The 24,378-nt window shown below is 34.7% G+C and overlaps 1 protein-coding gene across 1 annotated transcript in view; it reads left to right on the plus strand.

Annotated features, from left to right (window-relative positions):
• Window positions 1–24,378, plus strand: part of SLC44A5 (solute carrier family 44 member 5) — a gene marked incomplete at both ends in the record, with an annotated part of 368,780 nt that overhangs the window by 335,521 nt on the left and 8,881 nt on the right. The window contains 9 exons of the mRNA XM_081306152.1: window positions 6,017–6,140; window positions 7,460–7,543; window positions 10,340–10,452; window positions 14,726–14,857; window positions 18,242–18,341; window positions 20,884–20,976; window positions 21,410–21,497; window positions 22,200–22,465; window positions 22,971–23,065. Of these exons, the coding sequence (XP_081162278.1) occupies window positions 6,017–6,140; window positions 7,460–7,543; window positions 10,340–10,452; window positions 14,726–14,857; window positions 18,242–18,341; window positions 20,884–20,976; window positions 21,410–21,497; window positions 22,200–22,465; window positions 22,971–23,065 (1,095 nt within the window). The remainder of the gene's footprint in view (window positions 1–6,016; window positions 6,141–7,459; window positions 7,544–10,339; window positions 10,453–14,725; window positions 14,858–18,241; window positions 18,342–20,883; window positions 20,977–21,409; window positions 21,498–22,199; window positions 22,466–22,970; window positions 23,066–24,378) is intronic.

A 24,378-nucleotide genomic window follows, 5' to 3' on the forward strand; every position in this document is an offset into this window, starting at 1 on the left:
AAGACATAACAATTATCAATATTTATGCACCAAACAATGGTGCTGCGACATTGATAAAACAAACTCTCCTCAAGTTCAAGAATCAAATAGACCACAACACAATAATTATGGGTGACTTCAACACTCCTCTTTCACCGTTGGACAGATCCTCCAAACAAAAATTGAATAAAGAAACTATAGAACTCAATATCACAATCAACAACCTAGACTTAACTGACATATATAGAATATATCAACCATCATCAAATGGATATACCTTTTTCTCAGCAGCACATGGATCCTTCTCAAAAATAGACCATATATTATGCCATAGGGCAACCCTCAGTAAATATAAAGGGGTGGAGATAATACCATGCATTTTATCTGATCATAATGGAATGAAACTGGAAATCAATGATAAAAGAAGGAAGGAAAAATCCTACATCACATGGAAAATGAACAATATGTTACTGAATGATCAATGGGTTACAGAAGACATAAAGGAGGAAATTAAAAAATTCTTAGAGATAAATGAAAATACAGACACAACATATCGGAATCTATGGGACACAATGAAAGCAGTTTTAAGAGGAAAATTCATCGCCTGGTGGTCATCCCTCAAAAAAAGAAAAAACCAACAAATAAATGAGCTCACACTTCATCTCAAAGCCCTAGAAAAGGAAGAGCAAAACAACAGCAAATGTAGCAGAAGACTAGAAATAATTAAAATTAGAGCAGAAATCAATGAAATTGAAACAAAAGAAACTATTGAAAAAATTAACAAAACTAAAAGTTGGTTCTTCGAAAAAATAAATAAGATCGACAGACCTTTAGCCATGCTAACGAAGAGGAGAGAGAACTCAAATTACTAACATACGGGATGAAAAAGGCAATATTACAACAGATCCTACAGAAATACAGAAGACAATTAGAAATTATTTTGAAAACCTATATTCCAACAAAATAGAAGATAGTGAAGACATCGATAAATTTCTTAAGTCATATGATTTGCCCAGACTGAGTCAGGAGGATACACACAATTTGAATAGACCAATATCAATGGATGAAATTGAATAAGCCATCAAAAGACTACCAACCAAGAAAAGCCCAGGACCGGATGGATATACAGCGGAGTTTTACAAAACCTTTAAAGAAGAATTAAAACCAATACTTTTCAAGTTATTTCAGGAAATAGAAAAAGAGGGAGCTCTTCCAAATTCATTCTATGAGGCCAACATCACCCTGATTCCGAAACCAGACAAAGACGCCTCAAAGAAAGAAAACTACAGACCAATATCTCTAATGAACCTAGATGCAAAAATCCTCAATAAAATTCTGGCGAATCGAATACAAAAACACATCAAAAAAATTGTGCACCATGACCAAGTAGGATTCATCCCTGGGATGCAAGGATGGTTCAACATACGGAAATCAATAAATGTTATTCACCACATCAATAGACTTAAAGATAAGAACCATATGATCATCTCGATAGATGCAGAGAAAGCATTTGACAAAGTACAGCATCCCTTTATGTTCAAAACATTAGAAAAATTAGGGATAACAGGAACCTACCTTGACATTGTAAAAGCTATATATGCTAAGCCTCAGGCTAGCATCATTCTGAATGGACAAAAGTTGAAAGCATTCCCTCTAAAATCCGGAACAAGACAGGGATGCCCTCTATCTCCACTTCTATTCAATATAGTTCTCGAAACACTGGCCAGAGCAATTAGACAGACGAAAGAAATTAAAGGCATAAAAACTGGAAAAGAAGAACTTAAATTATCACTATTTGCAGATGACATGATTCTACACCTAGAAGACCCAAAAGGGTCTACAAAGAAACTTCTAGAACTAATAAATGAATTCAGCAAAGTGGCAGGATATAAAATCAACACGCATAAATCAAAGGCATTTCTGTATATCAGTGACAAAACTTCGGAAACAGAAATGAGGAAAAACACTCCATTCACGATATCCTCAAAAAAAATAAAATACTTGGGAATTAACCTAACAAAAGAGGTGAAAGATTTATATAATGAAAACTACAGAACCCTAAAGAGAGAAGTTGATGAAGATCTTAGAAGATGGAAAAACATACCCTGTTCATGGATAGGCAGAACTAACATCATCAAAATGGCGATATTACCAAAAGTTCTCTATAGGTTTAATGCAATGCCAATCAAAATCCCAACGGCATATCTTGTAGAAATTGACAAAGCAATCATGAAATTCATATGGAAAAATAAAAGACCCAGAATAGCAAAAGCAATTCTAAACAGGAAGTGTGAATCAGGCGGTATAGCAATACCAGATTTCAAACTATATTACAAAGCAATAGTGACAAAAACAGCATGGTACTGGTACCAAAACAGGCGGATAGACCAATGGTTTAGAATAGAGGACACAGAGACTGATCCACAAAGTTACAACTATCTTATATTTGATAAAGGGGCTAAAAGCATGCAATGGAGGAAGGATAGCATCTTCAACAAATGGTGTTGGGAAAACTGGAAATCCATATGCAACAAAATGAAACTGAACCCCTTTCTCTCGCCATGCACAAAAGTTAACTCAAAATGGATCAAGGAACTTGATATCAAACCAGAGACTCTGCGTCTGATAGAAGACAAAGTTGGATCCGATCTACAAATTGTGGGGTCGGGCTCCAAATTCCTCAATAGGACACCCATAGCACAAGAGTTAACAACAAGAATCAACAAATGGGACTTAATTAAACTTAAAAGTTTTTTCTCAGCAAGAGAAACAATAAGATAGGTAAATAGGGAGCCTACATCCTGGGAACAAATCTTTACTCCTCACACTTCAGATAGAGCCCTAATATCCAGAGTATACAAAGAACTCAAAAAATTAGACAATAAGATAACAAATAACCCAATCAACAAATGGGCCAAGGACCTGAACAGACACTTCTCAGAGGAGGATATACAATCAATCAATAAGTACATGAAAAAATGCTCACCATCTCTAGCAGTCAGAGAAATGCAAATCAAAACCACCCTAAGATACCATTTCACTCCAGTAAGATTGGCAGCCACTATGAAGTCAAACAACAACAAGTGCTGGAGAGGATGTGGAGAAAAGGGTACACTTGTACATTGCTGGTGGGACTGCAAATTGGTGCGGCCAATTTGGAAAGCAGTTTGGAGATTCCTGGGAAAGATGGGAATGGAACCACCATTTGACCCTGCTATTGCCCTTCTTGGACTATTCCCTGAAGACCTCAAAAGAGCATGCTACAGGGATACTGCCACATCGATGTTAATAGCAGCACAATTCACAATTGCTAGACTGTGGAACCAACCCAGATGCCCCTCAGTAGATGAATGGATAAAAAAAATGTGGCATCTATACACAATGGAGTACTATGCAGCAATAAAAAATGACAAAATCATAGAATTTGCAGGGAAATGGATGGCACTAGAGCAGATTATGCTTAGTGAAGCTAGCCAATCCCTAAAAAACAAATACCAAATGTCTTCTTTGATATAATGAGAGCAACTATGAACAGAGCAGGGAGGAAGAGTAGGAAGAAAAGATTAACATTAAACAGAGACATGAGATGGGAGGGAAAGGGTGAGAAAAGGGAAATTGCATGGAAATGAAGGGAGACCCTCATTGCTATACAAAATTACATACAAGAGGTTGTGAGGGAATGGGAAAATAAACAAGGAGAGAAATGAATTACAGTAGATGGGGTAGAGAGAGAAGTTGGGAGGGGAGGGGAGGGGGGATATTAGGGGATAGGAAAGGTAGCAGAATACAACAATTACTAATAGGGCATTATGTAAAATTGTGGATGTGTAACCGATGTGACTCTGCAATCTGCATTTGGGGTAAAATTGGGGGTTCATAACCCACTTCAGTCCAATGTATGAAGTATGTTATGTCAAGAGCTTTGTAATGTTGTGAACAACCAATAAAAAAATAAATAAAAAAAAAAACATTGCAATCAACTTGTACTCCTCTTAACCGCAGATCAAGCATATGACTTGTATTAGTCAGGGTTCTCTAGAGGAACAGGATCAACAGAAAGTATAATTATAGAAAGGGAACTTATTAGATTGGCTAACTCTACCAGGAGCTGGATAGTCCACAATGGCCATCTGCAGGCTGGAGAGCTGAAAGAACCAGTATCTGCACGGTCCAAGATGCTGAAGCCCCAGAACAAGAGGGATCACCCGTGCTAACCTAGTCTGAGACTCTCCATAGTCTGGAGAATCCCTGGCAGAATTCTATATGAGGAGTGAAGAAACCAGAGTCTGGTAACCTAAGAGGATCCAACAACCCCTTGGGACTGCTTCCTTGTTCTTCCAATTTTTATTCCATACAAGCCATCATCCTATTGGACAGTGCTTCCCATGCTTAGAGAGGGTCTCCATTTCAGTTGGCTGACCCACATGCCAATCATTCCTAAACACACCCTCACTGTCACACCCATAAGCCTCTTAATCCTTGCAATATCTTAATCCAATGAAGTTAATGGTTCAAATTAACCATTACAGGACTCAATGGGATACTATGCTACTAATAAAGTTTACCCATTAAAGACTTTATAAAAGGAAATAAATAATATTAAGAGAAAGAAACAGGGCTGGGGTTGTGGCTCAGTGACAGAGCACCTGCCTGGCATGTGTAAGGCACTGGGTTTGCTTCTCAGCACTGCATATAAATAAATGAATAAAATAAAGGTTCCTCAACATCTAAAAAAATTTTTAAAGGAGAAAGAAACAAGGATGCGAACACTCATATGTAGGGAGTAGAAAAGGATAGAATGCACCAAAAGAAGGATAGTGTAGGAGAGATGTCTCCATGTAAACAAGAAAAGAGCTTCACAAAGGCGGTGGTGTCTACCATGTCAAAGGCTCAGAAAAGTTAGCTCATTCAAATATTGGCCAAGTTCTACTAGTGCCAGGCACTACTCTTGGTAACAAGTCTAGTGGGATGAGGTCATGGGGGTCTCTGGGAGGACAATTTCCATGGCAGGGCAGAAATCTGCTTGGACTGAGAGCAAGTGAAGCAGCTGATGGACAATACTACTTTAGATTTGCCACAGAAGGGGAGTGAAGAGCAGGAGAAAAAATAGGAATGGTACTGGAAGAATCAGCCATATTATAAGAGCTAAAGAAGTTGGAGGTGGGTGAAAAAGAGAGCCAGGAAAGTCAGGAAAGGCTTTATGGTAACATATTTCTTTCTCTGAACTAAGTGCTTTAATATTTTATTTTAAGCCATGTATGCAAATTGGCAATGCTTCTTAAAAATTGTGAAAACAATCCATTTCTGATTCCTCTTAACTCTTCATTTAAAACTGGTCTTAAAATAGTTTAATAGATAATGTAAAGAAGAAAGGATTCTATTTAATCAAATTAAGAATATAGGAGATCAAACAGCAATTTAATACTCAGAAGTTATACTAGTCTACAAAATGTGAATTTCTTTGGATAGCTTCAGAATTTCCATTTCTACTCCCTCCAAATACTGTGTAAATAAAAAATCTGGAAGGGAGGAAAATTATTAAGAATTCACAAACAAAATTTCTGTTCTTTTACTAGTCTATATAATTCAATTCTTATTTCCCAAGGAATTATTCACTAATCTCCAGTTTTCATAACTTCATTCAAGGAATATCCAAGATTTTTTTAAAATAGCAAGCCTATTCTCATTTAGTCATACAAATGAATGCAACTTTTCTATTAAAGTGATATGTACCAGTGTTATGTATCTTATTTGTGGCAATTTGGTGAATATTCTAAGTAAAAAATAATATTTACCATGTATAAAATTGCCAAAAGATTCAGAACATAGCTTCAGATTGTGATCATATTTGCTTTCTATTTCAGCTTTAGAACTACCAGAAAATCTTCAAATTATCAAGTAAAAAGCAATTAGCTATCTATATTGAGCCATTTAAATACCTAGTAAGAATTTGATTATAAATAATAAAGTTTAAGAAAGAAGGACATCATGACAGAAATAGAAAAATGATTACCATAATTTTAATTTACTTTTACAGTTCTCCAGAGGTGTTTGCCTGACTTCTCAACCCACAATGGCTCTTTAACTGTAGGAAATAAGATGCTGTATGAAGATGGAAGTGGAAAAACAAGAAATGTACTAGAACTCAGGGAGGCTTCAAAGTATGTTTATTACATTTTCATTTTCAATGTTGATGCATCCTGTTGTTGTATCCAATATTAAAGCTCCTGTAAGGTTAGGGGTTTTAGGAAAAGAATTATGTGTTATTATGAAATATACATATACATGTCACTTTAGATTGGAGAACTTGATATGTGTTCATTAAGAAAACCATGTAGATAAAAGGAGAAAACAGAATGAATTAGAACAATGATGTTTTTCAAAATGGTCAAATCTTTCATTGTGAATAGGGGTAGAAATGTGACATAAGGAAATGTATTGGCACTATATCAAGTTTCTACATGCTAACTATAATGCAGCAAATTAACTGTTTCTTTTGACTACACACATAATTACATTTCCCTGGATGCACATATTCACACACTTCAATGTGTGTAAAACATAACATGTACAGAGAGTGTCATTGCATAACTCAGTTGTAAAATTAATACTGAAAACTTGAGGTATTCTAAAATTGTTATTTCTCTTTCTTGAAAGACATTAGCATGTAGTATAAAGGCATGATAGAACAGCTCTTGCATTTTTAGATAGCAACATAGGTGAATTTCAGAAAGAGTTATGTGAAAGAACTCATAAAATAATAATAGAAGTACAATTTCATTGATATTAAATGAAAAAAGAAGCAGAACTAAATTAAATTTCCCCCATTAATTGATAATAAAAGCATTAAATGAAAAAACAACTGGAAAATTATTATCACAAGAGTCAGAGTAGTGGTGACTTTGGGGAAAGAGGGAGGTATTACAATTGGGTCACATGGAAAGGGCCGACAGTGTTGTATTATAGGAGTGTATTCACCTTGATTATTAACCAGATTGGACTCTAAGGATTTGTGCACTTTCAGGGGTGTGCCCCATCATGCCTTACTGCTACAGTGCTGTCAGACGATACGAAGGAGAACTAAAGATGATATTCATTCTTGACTCTATGAATTTTATAAATTACAAACTGATCTTATTTAAATTTATTTCTTACAGTGAGGTTTGTGTAGTATTGAGGGCATATATACTCAATATATATATTGGATACACTAGAGAAGAATCTGTGCATTGTTTTCAAAAGCCATGCTCTCTGTGTGTGCAGCTGTGGCCTCTTTGGCAAGCTTATCCACCTTTGAAGTTTTCCCAACTTTGCAGGTTTACTAAAATGGTATTTCATGTGGCTAGAAAAAGAGTCACTGCTGATATGTGGTTTCTAAAAACATGTTTTGAACAGCAACTTGAAAAATCCCTTTTATCATAAAAACATTTCTGTTTAACATTGACCAAAAAATTATTAATTTTTCCTTCTTTGAATTCAGTGCTGTCAATAAACTCCTTGATGCAAGGTCAATTGGATCAAAAGTGTTTGAGGACTACACAGTGACGTGGTATTGGATCCTCCTGTAAGTGTAGACACATAGGTGCTTCTTCTCCAGCCCCTTTCTGATTTCTTTTATAGACTGATCCTTCAAATTCCTTATTCTACAAGGTTGACTCGGATCTTTTAGTACCATTTTTTCCAGTAGGGTGAAATGGGGCAAAGAAATATCCCCACTGTTAGCGGGAAGTTATAAAAATATAAATTTTACATTCTACACTGCTCATTCAAGCACTCACCTGCAGCAGTACCTGTAGGACTTCTGTGTCTATGATACTTGTGTGCTGCTCATCATGGTATAGTGTGTGTGGTGTTATTTCTCTGGTTCTTTTTTCTCATTTGTCCCTACCTTAACCTCCAAAGTATTATTCTTATTTTTTCTAACATTTCCTTTCCACATAATAATTATCATCCTCATCATCAGAGGCATTGTAATTTATGAGAAGCTGAGAAAAACATATGGAAGAGGGCATTTTTAATTTTCAAGTTTAAGATTTATATTCCAGAAACATTAAAGAAATGCAGCCACTGTCCCAAAGTAGATAAATGTGATTGACATTCTAAGACTGTCATGACTGTCGGGCTCTTTGTCAGTTACCAGAGCTTCTGTGCTTCCCTACTGATCAAGGAATGAAATTAAAACTTCTTTAGGTACTTCCAAGGGCCTTTATGATTTGGTTCACTTAGTTTCTCAGTGTCATCTCCATCCTTGTTCCTTAATTAACCACATATTTTTAATATGTCAAATAATGTGCCTATCCCCAGACCATTCAACACCTTTTTCCCCTTTTGTTTCTTTCCTGCCATATTCTTGTCTGAGTCCTGAATAGCTCCAGGTCATTCTTTAAAATCAGTTTTAGTGTCACTTGTGAAACCTTTCTTATCTTCCCTAGGTCAATTAATTGTTTTAATTGTTCCCCTCTATTTTCCTCACACCCATTTTGAGTGCACATGCAGGCACACATGCATTCCTTGACATACAAGTATCCACTTTTCTTCTACAAAGCACCTACCACTAGGTATTTTATCTACCTGGCTTTTTTCCTCTGATGAACTGTCTACTCTTTATAATGGTAATCATACCCAACTTATGTTTAGTTTTCTATCTCCTGACAACAGTTCTTGGAATGCGGTAGATTCACAAAATATGTGGGTTTGCCAAACAGTTATAAAAGTACTTGGGGGAGGGAGGACAAGATAGGTACAATATATTTAAGTGTGTGGGGCTTGATAAAGTTAAAATTGTATTAAATATTACTGAGTAATTTTAGAGCTATAAAACTACAGTATTTTGTGAGATTTGCTCATTTCAATGCTTTGTCTTCAACAATTCCAATAATAATTTTCAGTGTGTTACAATACATCTCCATAGCAGACGTTATAGTTTATGCTATCAATACTTGAACTGGTTTCCCTATTGTCAGACTCTACTGTCACTTTCTGTGTTTTTTATTCATTTGGATTTTCTACTCTCATCTAAACAAGTGTACATTACCATAGACTCTCAGTCCACCTCACCTAGACACACACTGAAACTCTGTGTACCTGGGTACCGCTCTTAACCACTATGAAATCAGCACCTGCCTTTACTTTCAGTTTTTCTGCTGCTCTCATCTGTTTAATTAATAAACAGCCAAAGTAGTAATAGGCTGAGACTTAGTTTATTTTGTTAGAATTTTTATGAAAGAATTTAAAACACATAAAAAGTAGCTTTCTCCCCACCCCCTGGTCTTTTTTTGATTGTTCCCCTTGGACTATGCTATAGAATAATCTTTCAATTGTATTGAATATTTAAGTACCTATGATTCTAAGAGGGAATGTCTTTTGAAATTAAACACAGACTGCAATGTGTTTACCTGAAAAGGCAATCTTGATGCTGTGCTGTGCTCTATTCAGCAACAGTAATTATTAAGATTTTTTTAAATTTAACATTTGAGACCATGAATTGGACCAATGTACCAGGGTTTTTCTGTTGCTATGATTGAAAACTTGCAGATAGCACCAGAGATGTCAGTTCTAAATGAAAGAGTCAGCCAGCTTACAATCTTAATGAATTCCCTTTGAGGAATTACCCCAGGGACTCCTTTAGAATCTGAACCCAGATTCTAATAGAAGCTTCTCCAATAGCTCAGTCAAACTCAAGGAAGAAACTAAAATAGAAAATAGTCCTTCATGATAAGGCTACATGGCCTAGGAGATGCTGAAGACTTACCAGTGGCCCACAGTTCTCAGGGGACTTGGGATAGCTGTCTGGTGATGTCAGGCACAACAAATTACTCAAGATAATTATGTTATAGTGATAACAACCACAAAATTATGAGCTCAGGAACTAGGTAGTCAGTTATCTTTCTTGTCTTTCTAGTTCAAGTCTATTCTAGACATCCATGTTGTAGAAGTTTTCCATTAATCACCAGGTAGAGAGAGTAGCACAATCCACCATGCATATATTTTGTAATCTACCACCTAGGAAAGTAGCTGTGAAGCGAAAAAAATAGGACATAACAACTGTGGCAGACAGGTCAAATTGTAGGTTGGAGGAATTGTATTTTTCCTAGACTGATGATTGATACAGTGCTTTGGTTTATCTTGACATGCAAAGATGCTCATATATAAAGTCCCTAATTTTCCTATATGAGCATCTCTGTGTCTAGGTAAACCGAGGTTGCTTATACTTTTTATCATTATAAATGTTTCTCTTTAGTCAGGTAAAATAAAATATTCTAAGCATTATTTTGAATAGAAATGGGTCTTGTCTTGATATTTTTATTATGTTATTTGCAGCACGTTGACTGCCATGTTTGTTGTGGGTTTTTCCCTCTAGAGGCCTATGTACTGCCATGATCCTTAGTTGGACATTTCTGATACTCCTCAAATTCATAGCTGGATTCCTCTTCTGGATATTTGCATTTGGTGTACTTGGAATTGTAGGATATGGTATGTATCAAACCTCTTAAAATTACCAAACATCAGAATAATGTTTTCTTTTTTCATTTGCCATTGTCAATCACCAGAAAGCATTTACTTGCTTTTTTTTTTTTTTTTTTTTTAAAGAGAGAGTGAGAGAGGAGAGAGAGAGAGAGAGAATTTTTAATATTTATTTTTTAGTTCTCGGCGGACACAACATCTTTGTTGGTATGTGGTGCTGAGGATCGAACCCGGGCCGCACGCATGCCAGGCGAGCGCGCTACCGCTTGAGCCACATCCCCAGCCCCAGCATTTACTTGCTTTTGATTTGATTATTTCCTCCCCACAAATAGTGACATTTAAAATAATTATTAACCTTTAATATATTGTCTTCATAACTTCTATTTAAAAGTCTTGGTTTTTTGTTGTTGTTGTTGATACTTGGAGCTCTAAATAACCCCTGCTCTTTGCTGGAGGAGAATCTAGGCATGTGATTCAAGCATTCTGTTATTGTCACCAAGAATGAAAGGGCAATAAAGCCTGCTATTGACTTCACTGACTTGTCTTAAGCAGCAAAAGAAATCTGAGATTGGCTATGCTACAACTTTGACAATGGAAAAAGAGAGAAAGGCAGTCAATATATACAAAGTGCCAATGAAGCAATCAATTTCAATTCTCTACTGATTCCTTAGATAGTGCTTACACAGAAAATAATCATGTAGCAATTAAGCTTAGAGCTACTTATGGTGAGGAAATGTCCAATTGGATTGGAAATTATAAGTAAATAAGACTGAATGCAGGTGACCTCTGCTACTGGATTTCTACATATAATGGGCAACCATTTCCTACTAAACAACCAGTTTACAAGGACATAAAACAATGTGGATGTGTCATACAAGCAAGGGGGAAAAAAAGCAGACAACTTGTATTCGAGGGCCCATGTGCAGCAAGGGAACAATTCTCACTGAGAACAAGTTAAGGGAAACACAGGAGAGTCTCCATAACTCTGGGATCATGAACATGAATTTAGAGTTTGGGAAAAAAAAGAAGAAGAAGAAAGAAACCCCAGATGCATGTCATATTAGCAGTGTGATCCTCTGCTAGTACATAGTCTCTCTAATTCATAGTTTCTTCAACAATATAAGAAATAACTGTGAACATAAAATACAATAATATATATACAGTACTTAGAAATCTGGTAGCATATAGCAAATTTGTTCAGTAAAGACTATCTGTTCTTGTTGTCACTGTTGTTATTGTAAGGCAGAAATGTTATTGAGGGAAGAGTACTTGAAGTCCAGAGATCCTAACTTTTTTAAAAATCTACTTTTGGGTTCAGTATAAACTACAGTGAGACAAAAGTAGATCAGTGAGACCAGTAAGGTGGCATTTGCAGCAATCCATGTACTATGTGGGAAGCTCAGACCAAGATGCTAGCAATGGAGGTAGTCTTAATGGTTAACCAAGCTTTTTCCTGATGGATTGAAATACAGTTGTGATTTTTAAAAAGTGAGTGGAAGAAGAAAAATGAATCCACAAAAAGATATGAGATACAAGAAAGGATAGTGAGCAAAGAAAATAAATTGATAAACATATAGGTAAAGCAGCAAAGACCTTGCCTATTTAAGATAATAGTAATGTCCAATTTAAAATGTACAGAACTAAAATATTGAGCAATAACCAGGAAGTGTTTATTGAGTAAAAACCCAAAATAATTAAGATCAGAGCCAAAATCAGTGAAATTGAGAATAAGCAAACAATACACAGGATCAATGCAACAAATATCTTTGTATTTGAAAAGGTAAATAAGATTGACAAATCTTTAGCCAAACTAAGAAGAGAAAAAGAAGATTCATATCAACAAGATGAAAAAGGAAATATCACACAGACCCTTCTGAAATCCAGAGGATTATCAGAATCTATTTTGAAAATTCATAGTCCAATAAACTAGAAAATCTGGAAGACGTTGACAAAATTCTAGAAACATATGACCTGCCCAAATTGAATTTAGAAGATATAGGAAACCTAAACAGAGCAATATCAAGTTACAAATAGAAAGATTGAAATTGAAAGTCTTAAAAAAAAAAAAAAAAGCCCAGGACCTATTGGATTCTCAGCTGAGTTTTACCAGACCTTTACAGAAGAACTAAAAGAACTAATACCAGTCTTTCTTAAATCATTCCATGAAATTGAAAAGGGGGGAAATATACCCAAATACATTTTATAAAACCAGTATAAACCTGATACCAAAACCAGACAAAGACACCTCAAGGAAAGAAAACTGTAGACCAATATCCCTAATGACACATGGATTAAAAAAATTCTCAATAAGATGTTAGTAAACTATTCAAAAACATCAAGAAGATAATACTGCATGATCAAATGGGTTTCATTCCAGGGATGCAAGTTTCATTCAATGTATCTAAATCAATAGATGTAATTCAATACTTAAATAAAATGAAGGATAAAAATTATATGATCATTTCAATAGATGTAGAAAAGATCTTTGATAAAATTCAACACCCATTCATGTTACAAAAATATGGAGAAGCCAGGGATTGAAGAAACTTACCTAAATATAGTAAAGGCTATTCATGACAAACCCAAAGCCAAAATCATACTAAATAGAGAAAAACGAAAAGCATTTCCTTTAAAATCAGGAAAAAGACAAGACTGTGCACTCTCACCACTCCTATTCAATATAGTCCTTGAAACATTAATCAGAGTGATCAGGCAAGGAAAGGAAATCAAAGGGATATGACTAGGAAAAGGAAAAGTCAAATGAGAGGTCATTGCTGATGATATGATCCTATATTGAGTAAATCCAAACCCTCCAGCAGAGGGTGGACAACAAATAAATGTAAAGGTGTTCAACATCGTTAGCAATTAGAGAAATGCAAGTCAAAACTACACTGAGATTTCATCTCACTCCAGTCAGAATGGAAGCCAACAAGAATACAGACAATAACAGATGCTGGAGAGGCTGGAGAGAAAAAGAAAAACTTTTATACTATTGGTAGGATTGTGAATTAGTACCACCACAGAAATCAGTATGGAGGTTCTTGGAAAGACTAGGAATGGAACCTCCATGTAACTTAGCTCTATCTAAGGATAAATACTCCTCAGTATTTATCCTAAAGAATTAAAGTCAGTATACTATAGCATGCATACCCATGTTTATAGCAGCACAGTTCAAAGTAGCCAAATTATGGAACCAGCCTAGATGTCCATCAGCAGATGATTAGATAAAGAAAATGTGGTATATAGACACAATAGAGTTTTAGCCTTTGCAGGAAGATGGATAGAACTTGAGAACTTTATGTTAAGCAAAATAAGCCAAGTTCAGAAAGACAAGGGTCATATGTTTTCTCTTATGTGTGGAAGTTGGGAAAAAGGAAAAGAAAGGTAGGCATGAGAATCTCATGAAAATTAAAAGGAAATCAGTAGAGGAAAGCAATCAGGCAATGGAAGGAAGAGAAAGAAAGTGGAAATATCTGGGAATCATATTGGCCAAATTGTTATACTGTGTGCATGTATGAATATGTAATGATAAATGCCACCATTGTGTATAATTATCATGCACCAATAAAAATATGAGGAAAAGACAGATATACAAGATGGAACTCTATGTTATTTACAAAGTTACACAAAAGAAAGTACAATATTTGAAAGTGTAAAGATGGGTAAAAAAAATACTAGCAATCATTAAACAGAAGAAAGCTTTAGAAACTATAATAGTATCAGATGATACTTTTAAATAAAATACCTTATTAAGGAGAAAAATAATTAAATTAACTAAAATAATATCAATTCTAAACTTTTATTCTTGTCTTACGATAGCCTCAAGGCTGGGATATGACTCAGTGGTTAAGCACCCCTGGGTTCAATCTCCAGTATTAAAAAAAAGTCTTGAAATTCCTAATTTATAAGGACAAATAAGTTAATAAATAATAAATTGGTACTGAGTGTTGAATTGGGTTGAATCTCTCTCCCAGAGAGATTTCAGCACATTTCCTTACTGAACAAATATGCCATAACCAGTTCCTATTGATAGACATTAAGGTTGTTAGTAACCAAAAATACATTTAAAGTCAGAGTTATCCACATAAATACTGAAAACCTGTGAAATACAGAAGCAATTTAGACTTTTAGATCCAAATAAAATATTTACCATGTAAATATGAATCTTACCTTTGTAGAAATGACCATACTGACTAGTTTCACATGGTTATGTGTGATAAGCATATGGCTTCTAATTCAGAAAATAACATTTTACATTAATATGTTTTTCTTTCTTTTCAAGGAATATGGTACTGTTACCAGGAATACAACAATCTTCAGCAGCATCCAAATTCTACACTGACTATATATGACATCGGGATTGAGACAAACATAAGCATGTACTTTAAATTGAAACAGACATGGTTCTCATTTTGTGAGTGGATTTTAAAAACTAATTTTGTTATCATAATAATGAAAAGATATCTCTTCATGTAAGGAAAGCGTGGGTTGGTGTAAACTGTTAAATACATTTCCCACCGATGGAATTACAGGTAAATGTCTGCAAGCTATAGCAAATGGAAAATTCATTGAGGAGAATTTATTGTATGATCTAAGAAAATATTACTTTACAAGGATCTCAAGTCATTTGCCTTCAACTTAAAATGGTTGGGTTTGGGGTGTTTATGGACAGTAACCTGATATCTAAGAAAGATTTCATAAAGAAATAAAAGGTTGATCTTTCAAACTTGTTTAAGTAAAAAGAAAAAATAAGAAACTTTTTCTCATAACAAGACATTTGAACTATTGTAGGAATTTGAGCAATAAGTAACTGAAAACAAATGTACATTTTTAAATGTTTGATCAGATTATTGAATTAGTTAAGGGTAATATTAATTTTTAAAGCAAAATTTCCAAGATGACTTTAGTCTTATATTCATAGAATGGTTTTATTATAATATTCCTTGCACTTCAGAGACTCATGTTCTTTAATCAAGATTTTAATTATCTCTAATTACATGTTGCTCCAAAAAAATTTCCTTTTTATATTGCTCATTTTGCTCTTTACCATGTTCAGGGAGGTCTGATAAGGAGTCCAGAAAGAACCTCAGAAGGGGAAACCTACAGTGACACACCATGATTCCAGGCATAGGTCCCTTTCCCCCAAATTTGAAAATTTGATTTTGTCTCTTTATTTAAGAATATTTAGCCTTTTTATTTATATATGACAGCAGAATGCATTACAATTGTTATTGCACATATAGAACACAATTTTTCATATCTCTGGTTGTATACACAGTATATTCACACAGGTTCAAATCACATCACCAGAATTTTATTTGTTTATACCATTAGGCTACTCTCCCTGCAACCAGAAAACAGACACATCTCATCTAGAACAGCACTCTCCTGGTGTCAAAGCAAAGGGCAGCAAGATTATCAAAGAAAAGCTTTTGAAGCAAAGGGGCTCAGATGGGTTTGGGAGATGGTTTCTTCATGAGGATGCCAACCTTGATGACCTAGCTCTGTAGCACACAAGTCCCCACCAGGTTCTTTTTGTCTTCCAAATTCAATTTTTCTTAGACAGGATTTTATCAAAATGTCAAATTCTTACTTGTCGACTTCCCATTTCTAACTCTCATGAAGACTATTTCCCTTCACTTACATGTTTTTCAAATATGTTGCAGAAGAAGAGCTTCATTTACAGATTTTATTTTTAACTACGAAAATCATGCAACTTATGAACTGCATCCTCATTCCTTATCTGGAATTTGAGTGATTCCATATCTTCTCATGGATCCCCCCCCTTACTGTTATCTGTCCTTTCTAAAGGGAACATATTTCACTCGTTATGTATTGAAACCTTTAGTTCTTCTCTTCGATGGGTCTCAGTCGCAAATTTGGAAAAATTAAGAGCGATATTTTTAGGAAAATACAGAGCTTTTCTTTTTCTTAAATTTGCAAGTGTAACAATATGAATCTCTTTTTAAATGAGCCTGTGGCTTCATAATTGATCAGATATTAATTGATTACTTTCTCTGTGTTTGGCAAAATTCTAGGTACCAGAGAAAAAAGCATACATGTGAAATTATTAAGAAAAACACTAAAAATAAGCATTTACAAATAAAAAATTATAATTTTATGAGTCCTTGATCATGTTGGAAGATAGTTCTATTCCTCTCTGCTATTAACTTCATGACCCTGGGTAGCTTTTTTATGCCCCAGGTTCTAATCTTCTCCTCTGTTAAATTACAGAGTTATAATATCAGTTCTATAGGATATCAAATATGTTTATATTACTTACTCTTATTCAGACATAAGAGGGCAACATAGTACATAAATTCAAAAGACATTTAAATTTCTCTAAGGTAACCATTTTGATATTTCACTTTCTTATTATAAGTTTAATATACAATGTTCCTTAATGCAATTTCAATATGTCATTTTCTTAGGTTTATCAGAAGATAACAGTTTTAGCATAAAGTAGCTATATTCCAAAATTTAAGAATGAAATTAGTGTTTTAAGAGAATAAAATGTGCATGAAAGTATAAATACATAGCTTCACTAAAAAAAGATGTTGAAGCAAGATGATACTTACATAAGCTCCTCCTGCAGCTCCAAGTTTTTACTTACTTGGAGATCTTAACTGATGTGTGATATGATATCAGAATGTGTTATCATAATAGAATGAATAATGAGCTGTCCATCACTGAATGTGCTCAAGCATGAATAGAACACCTAGCAAGGAGATTATAGTAGGGATTCCTTCCTGGGTAGGATTTTAAGTTTCTATAAAGTTTCTTTTATACTTTTCGGGTCTATTATTAGTAGTACTATATTTTCTTGATTTTATGATCCATACCTTTCTACTTTTAACATTTCTGAAATCATAATGCATATTAAAATTATTACTTTCCCTAAAATTTTGTTGCTAAATATTCATCTCAGAATTGAGGACATGATAATTGAGATTATGTAGAATTAAGTTTTAACAAACCTAATTTAGCTAGCTAAAGAGAAAAAACTGAAACAAGCTCTAGGGGTGGAGGAGGGGGCTATTTATTATAAAAATATAGAAGTAGCTCATCAAACTCAAAAAAGGAGCTGGATGTTCAAATTCAATCGCATCAAGAAAAGAAAAAGTCCCAAAGAACTCAAATTTCCCTCCTTTTATTCTTTTTCTTTACACACATACATGTTATTCTTTCTTTGATGATTCACTTTCTTCACATAAAGATAGATTTGACACAGTTCACTAAATTTGTATTACCCTCAGTTCAAGAGGCTTATAAACTTCAGGACTAAACTAAGTTTCCTTAGTTTTGATTCTAAGATGTTTATTGGCCAAGTTTGCTTGTATTTACACTCCAGTTCCATCAATAGTGGTGGCTCTGGTGGGTGGAGTCACAAAATAAAAATGTGGTAGCCAAGAGACCGCCCTGACAGCAAGGATAGTTGAGAGACATTGGAGCAAGGTGAACAGCCTAAAAAGTTCTTCTGTCATAGTTTCTTACCATGGAAGGAAACCCTTCCTTCTTAATTGCCTATTTCTCAATTTCTACAAGAGGTGTGAAATGTTTTTATGGATAAAATGAAGCCTTTTCAATTGATATGTTTAAACTCTAGCTAAAGGTGTTAGTCTGAATTTCTTAGTATATCATGCAGGTGTTAAAACTGACTCAGAAGGTTGGTATTTTGGAAAGGCAGCACGTTTAAATTATAAAGTGTCAGAAATGACAGAAATAATCTTAAAGCACAGGTCCAACTTTTGGGGAGGAAGTTTGTTTTTGTATTGATTTTTTTTTCCCCTGTTCTAAGTGATAATACTCATCATCGTTGAAGTGATTGTCATCATCTTGCTGATCGCCTTCAGGAGACGAATCCGTGTCGCCATTGTTCTGCTGAAGGAAGGGAGCAAGTAAGGCTCTTACTATAGAAACTCAGTCAGTGAAGTCAGCCACTGCTAGTTGCACTCCCCACACAGTTTTTCCACTAAGAAGACTCCTTAAAGAAAACTATTTTCCATCCAGGAGGACTCTTACTAGAAAATTCACCATTAACAATCCCTTTTTGTTTTTTATTTTTATTTTTTTGTGGTGCTGAAGATTGACTCGAGGGGCACTTACCCCTGAGTCACACCCCTAGCTCATTGTTATTTTTTTTCAAATTTTGAGTGAGGGTTTCTCTAAATTGCCAAGGCTGATCTCAAACTCAAGATCCTCCTGGTTCAGTTTTCCTAGTAGCTGGGATTATAGGTGTGCACCACCACACCCAGCTAACAAATCCTCAGTTATTACAGGGTAAATAGGATACAATCTGTCTTGTCCATGTATCAATATTTTTTGAGCACCAAGTGTATATTAGAAGAATAAAAGGTTAAAGTGAGCAACAAAGTTCTATATAAGAGCTATATTACAGGTTATATTATATCCTTACTGTGTCATATATTAACATTAATAGTTGAAATGTTTTATAGAACTTAAATCACCATGATTCTATAATTCAATTATATGCTATTATCATTTATATATGATTGACAACATTTTCTAATGGAACAATTCTAGCAGCACCAGACTACTCATTCTGTAAGGCTCATGATTCAGGAACACAGAGCCATTTTTATTTTTAAATATTATAAAATAAACACTAAATCTTTCATAAAATTCATGCTGGGAGATAATAACACCTATAGTTTATAAACTATTCCAAAAGGTCACTTGAGGATAACATTTACTCTAAACTTTTGAATAATGCATGGAAGAAACAAGGAGAACATTCCTATAAAGCCAATAGCACACTCTTTACTTAGGACGATGGAAACTAAGTTGTTAAGGACCAAGAACCAAAATTATTTTTAATCATCTTTAAGGACTATTGTAACCAAACTGCCACATTATTATAATAATAATAGTGCCACCTGAAACCAGTGGTTTAAATAGTCAACAAGCAGTTTGTTAAACTCTCTCTCTTTTTCCCACAATAACTGTTGCCCTATCATTATCCACTGAACACCACTGATTTGCTGGGTTTATTTCTTAAATAGTATGTTACTGTGCAGTTCACGGTAACATGCCCCACTTGTTATGACCCTAAGTGTGTGTGTGTGTGTGTGTGTGTGTGTGTGTGTGTGTGTATGTTGTGTGTGTGTGTATTGAAGGGCTAATACTACTGTAACAAGTTGATAGCTTGCTCAAGGGAAAATAAAGACTGGAATGAATGCATATGCAAATTCAAAGTAAAATTAAGGATACACAGTAGTTCACTTGAAATCAGTGTATCAAGAAAAGAGAGAACAACATAGCTTAAATAGTGAAGGAAAGGTAACAAATGCCAAAGAACTGAGACAGGTCAAAGCATCTGCAGCAGTAAGATTCCCATCATATTTTTAAATGGTACATCAAACTGTATTCTGTCATATTCTAAAATGGTCATTTGTAAGTAGTAGTTAGAAACAGCACAGCTAGAATGATGAACATTTTACAAACCATATCCTATGAGGAAATCAAAGAAATGATTATCCAGGAGAAAAAAATGGATATGGAGTTACTTGAAGGGTTGCTATGGCAAAAAATGGTGGTAATTGACCATGAACATTTCTTCCTGGAAATAAGTTGCAAATAGTTAGAAAATGCAGAATTTCCTAATACTTTGTCAGGAAAATGAAATGAATGGTATCATGTAAAAGTAAGTTCCCAACACTCAATGTTTGCAAATGAATTCATTTGAATATAACAGAAGGGTTTTTTGTTGTTATTATTACTGTTTTTGTTTTTTTTTTGGTTCCAGGAATTGAACCCAGGGGCACTTACCTACTGACTCACACCCCCAGCCTGTTTTGGTATTTTTGTTGTTGTTGTTGTTGTTGTTTTGAGACAGGGTCTTGCTAAATTGATGAGACTGGCTTTGAACCCACAGCCCTTCTACCTCAGCCTCCTGAGCTGCTGGGATTACGGGTATTCACCTCTGCACCCAGCTAGGTATTTTTGAATTAGGGAAGAACTCAGAAGGAGATCTTCAAGGTTTAACAGAAAATCTTCAAGGTCTCCAACTTTAAAAGTTTAACAATCTGAACAAAGGAATAGGTCTCGTGATTATAATGTATCAGAACTTTATGGTCCAGACACAAATAACTACAAAGAAGAAAGTTTGGGGGACTTTAGGCAGCAATCAAGCATGCTCATTATACTTCATTATTCAAATTCTTACAGGGTTTTTCCTAGCCATACATTATACACCAGATACAATAACAGTGTTCTTGGAAGAATATCCCAACTTACTTTAAAAAGAAAAGGTAATAAATACAAATAAAAACCAAATAAGAATCAAACAGAATGATCAGTAAAAAAGAATCAGGTTCTTAGAATTAATTCAGTCTAAGGCTTATTTCTATTTCTAACAGACAAAAATTTCACTGAGAAATTACAGTTCTGATTGAATTTCAAATATTTGTTTTATTTCAGAGCCATTGGATGCATTCCTAGTACATTACTATATCCAGTTTTAACTTTCTTTCTGCTCTTAATCTGCATTTCCTACTGGGTTGTGACTGCAGTGTATCCTTTGATGAGTGACCTCTTTAATCCAAAGGTCCATATTTACTGTTCAGGAAGAGGAATTTATTTTCAGTGTTTTCTTTCTCTGGGAAAACAAGGAACCTCCTAAAGAAATACCTGGATATTTTTTCCAAGCTCTAAAATGTTTTGTCTATTGTTTTAATTTCTCCTTAAAAAAAAATCATGTGGTAGACTTGTTTTCTTTTGGCCTCACATAACCAAAGAGAAGTCCTTTATATTTCACTGTTTTTAGGAGCCACTCAGGGCAGGGGGGGCAGGTTATATTAACTTAGGTGTGATAAGTAATGAATTATTAAAATATTAGAAGATATTGAAGTTCATCTCCCCATAAACTTTAGAGTTATCTGTGTTATTTTCTTGTCTATTTTCAATGTCCCAGCAAAAATTTTTTTCCTTAATAGAGTCCATTCAGTTTTTTGGCTACATCAGGAATACCTATGTACACAGTTACAGCCACAGATGAGCCATGTATCTATTCAAATAAAATCTGTGAACCAGAGGTAAGTAGAAGAAACTCTCTTCAGTACTTACTTCATTACAGAGTTCTACTGCATTTCATCTTGCAGTTGTATTCATCCTGAAGTGGAGTTTTCAATGCACAAATGCAACAATAACTATTTGGAGGGTGGGTCAGCTGTTAAGGAGGAGAGCATTGAAAACGGTAGGAATACTGGAGAGAAAGCACTATCACTTTTTTTCCTGAGTTTTCTTGTTCTATCATAAATTCAAGAGGCTGTTATGGCCAACAAAACACTAATAAATGTGAAATTATAGTAGCTGCAAAGTGATGAGCATATGATTGAAAATTAGGTACTTTCCAGGGCTCATTAAAGAATTATATAAAGTGATCTAATAGAAAATGGTGGAGTATGGGCTGGGGATGTGGCTCAAGCGGTAGCGCGCTCGCCTGGCATGCGTGCGACCCGGGTTCGATCCTCAGCACCACATACAAAACAAAGATGTTGTGCCTGCCGAAAACTAAAATATAAATATTAAAAAAATTCTCTCTCACTCTCTCTCTCTCTCTCACTAAAAAAAAAAAAGAAAAGAAAATGGTGGAGTAACAGCAAAAACTAATATAGAAAAAAAACAAGACATGCTATTTGGGAGCTACAAAAGACAAAAAGGCAGGGAGATGTTATTTTGAAGTGGAATTTATTCTTGTGCTTTGTTTTCTTTCTTTTTTTTTTTCCTGAGTACAGAGTTTTAATACAACTGAAATTCCCAGAGTTTGCCCGGGAGCTCATTGTAACTTTGCTTTCTATGGTGGTGGAAAGAGTCTGTACCATCAGTACATCAATACCTTCCATATATACAATCTATTTGTCTTTATCTGGCTTGTAAACTTTGTCATTGCATTGGGTCAGTGTTCCCTTGCTGGTGCTTTTGCTGCTTATTACTGGGCCATGAAAAAACCCGATGATATTCCACCATTTCCACTTTTTACTGCATTTGGATACGCTTTACGGTAAGCTCCAATGTTAAGCTCCTTTACCCATATCCTCAGTTATATTTAGTATGCTCATATTTCAGTCTTGGCTAGTTGCTTCAAGTGGCAAAGTAAAAATGAGGTTAAGAGTGGGGTTTAATATTTATGGACAGCCATTGGCTTGTCTGTTTTCATAGCCATGGTTTTACAATCTCTACCCAGGCCAATATTCTTCTAAATCCCATAAATTCCTAAAGATGGGAAGAGATAAAAGAGAACACCAAATGAAAGATTAAAGATTAACTTGGCTCTGTATCTTCACTGATCAGGTCAAACTGTCTATTTTTTTGAGAATAGACTGTTGATAGATGAAGGACAAGACAGATGTATATGGTTTAAAACCTTCTGTGGAGATGTCCCTCCATGTGAATAAAATCTCTTTCTTCTGCAGATCCCTTTTTCCTGTGAAAATTGTTTGAATAGTAACCAGATAGTTAAGAGTTTAAGCTTATTTTAAACTTTTATTCTTGTTTTATTTGTCTAGATATCACACAGGATCACTAGCATTTGGAGCTTTAATTCTTTCATTAATTCAAATATTTAAAATGGTCCTAGAATACATGGACAGCCAACTTAAAAGTAAGATTCCAGAATTTATTTCAGACTTCCTGACTGTTGTGAAAAGAATAGCTAGGGGGTAGGGAGAGGCTTGATGACTAACTTGGACTGGGGTAGTAAAGATGGAAATGGTCACGTTTGGAAAACATTTTGAAGAACAACCTAATAGGACTTGCCACCAGAGGATGGAATGCCAGGAAAGGGAGGGGCACTGGTGAAGAAAAGAGGGGGGGAAAGTGTGTGGTCCTATTTATAAAGATGAGAGAAGCAAATTAAAAAGAGTGCAAGATTAAGAAATCTATTTTAATCTTGTCACTGATGTGAAGCGTAGTGATGTCAGGTACGCAGTTCCAAGCCTAGGGATCAGGTCAGGTTAGATTGAAAATATGAATGTGAATATCACTGACAGAGCCTTTAATACGATACACAGAGTTCAAACACAGGAACTGTGTTTAGAATCTGCCTTAAACGATAACTGAAACAACCTTGAAAAGGAACAACTATTCAAAATTAGTTCAAAACTTAATACAAAGCTCTAGTAATTCAATCAGTGTAGAATTAGCATAAGGATAGATATGAAGGCCTACAATAGACTAGAGATTTCAGAAATAAACCCTCACATATAAAACCATTTGCTGTGAAAATTAGACTCTCAACTACTAGTGCTGGAAAACCTGGATATCCACATGTGAAAATATGAAGTTGGACCCTCACCATACACCAAATATGAAAATTAATTCAAAATGGATCAAAGAGCTAAACATAACAGCTAATAGTATAAAACTCTTGAAAGCAAACATAGGAAGAAATCTTCATGACATTGGATTTGGTGATGATTTCTTAGCTATCACACCAAAAGCATGGGCCAAGTAAATAAATAAATAAATACAACTTCAAAATTAAGGACAAGCAATAGTCGAGTACAAAGGGTGGGGGGTGGGGAGGCAGGAAAGACCTGAGAAAGTACCAAAATTTGGAAAAAAAAAAGTTTTGGAACAAAATCTAGCAAATTATGCTATGTTTATATATAAGTATACCATAATAAATAAATCCCACTTATATATCAATATATATAATTATAAATAAATAAAATAATAATAAAAACAATAGAAGGGAGATTAGTATCGAGTGTAGGTAGATCCAGGAGGGGAAGAAGGAGAGGGAAAAGGAAGGTACTGGAGAATGATTGATCAAATCCCATGAATGTGGCATAATGAATCTCACTATTATGTATAATTACCATGAATCAATAAAAAGAATTAAAAATATTTGGGCATCAAAAAATACTATAGGAAAATGAAGCAACAACTCACCATGGAAGATATTTGCAAATA

Source organism: Spermophilus citellus, assembly GCF_964194105.1.
Source record: "Spermophilus citellus genome assembly, chromosome: 9".
Classification (NCBI taxonomy): Eukaryota; Metazoa; Chordata; class Mammalia; order Rodentia; family Sciuridae; genus Spermophilus; species Spermophilus citellus.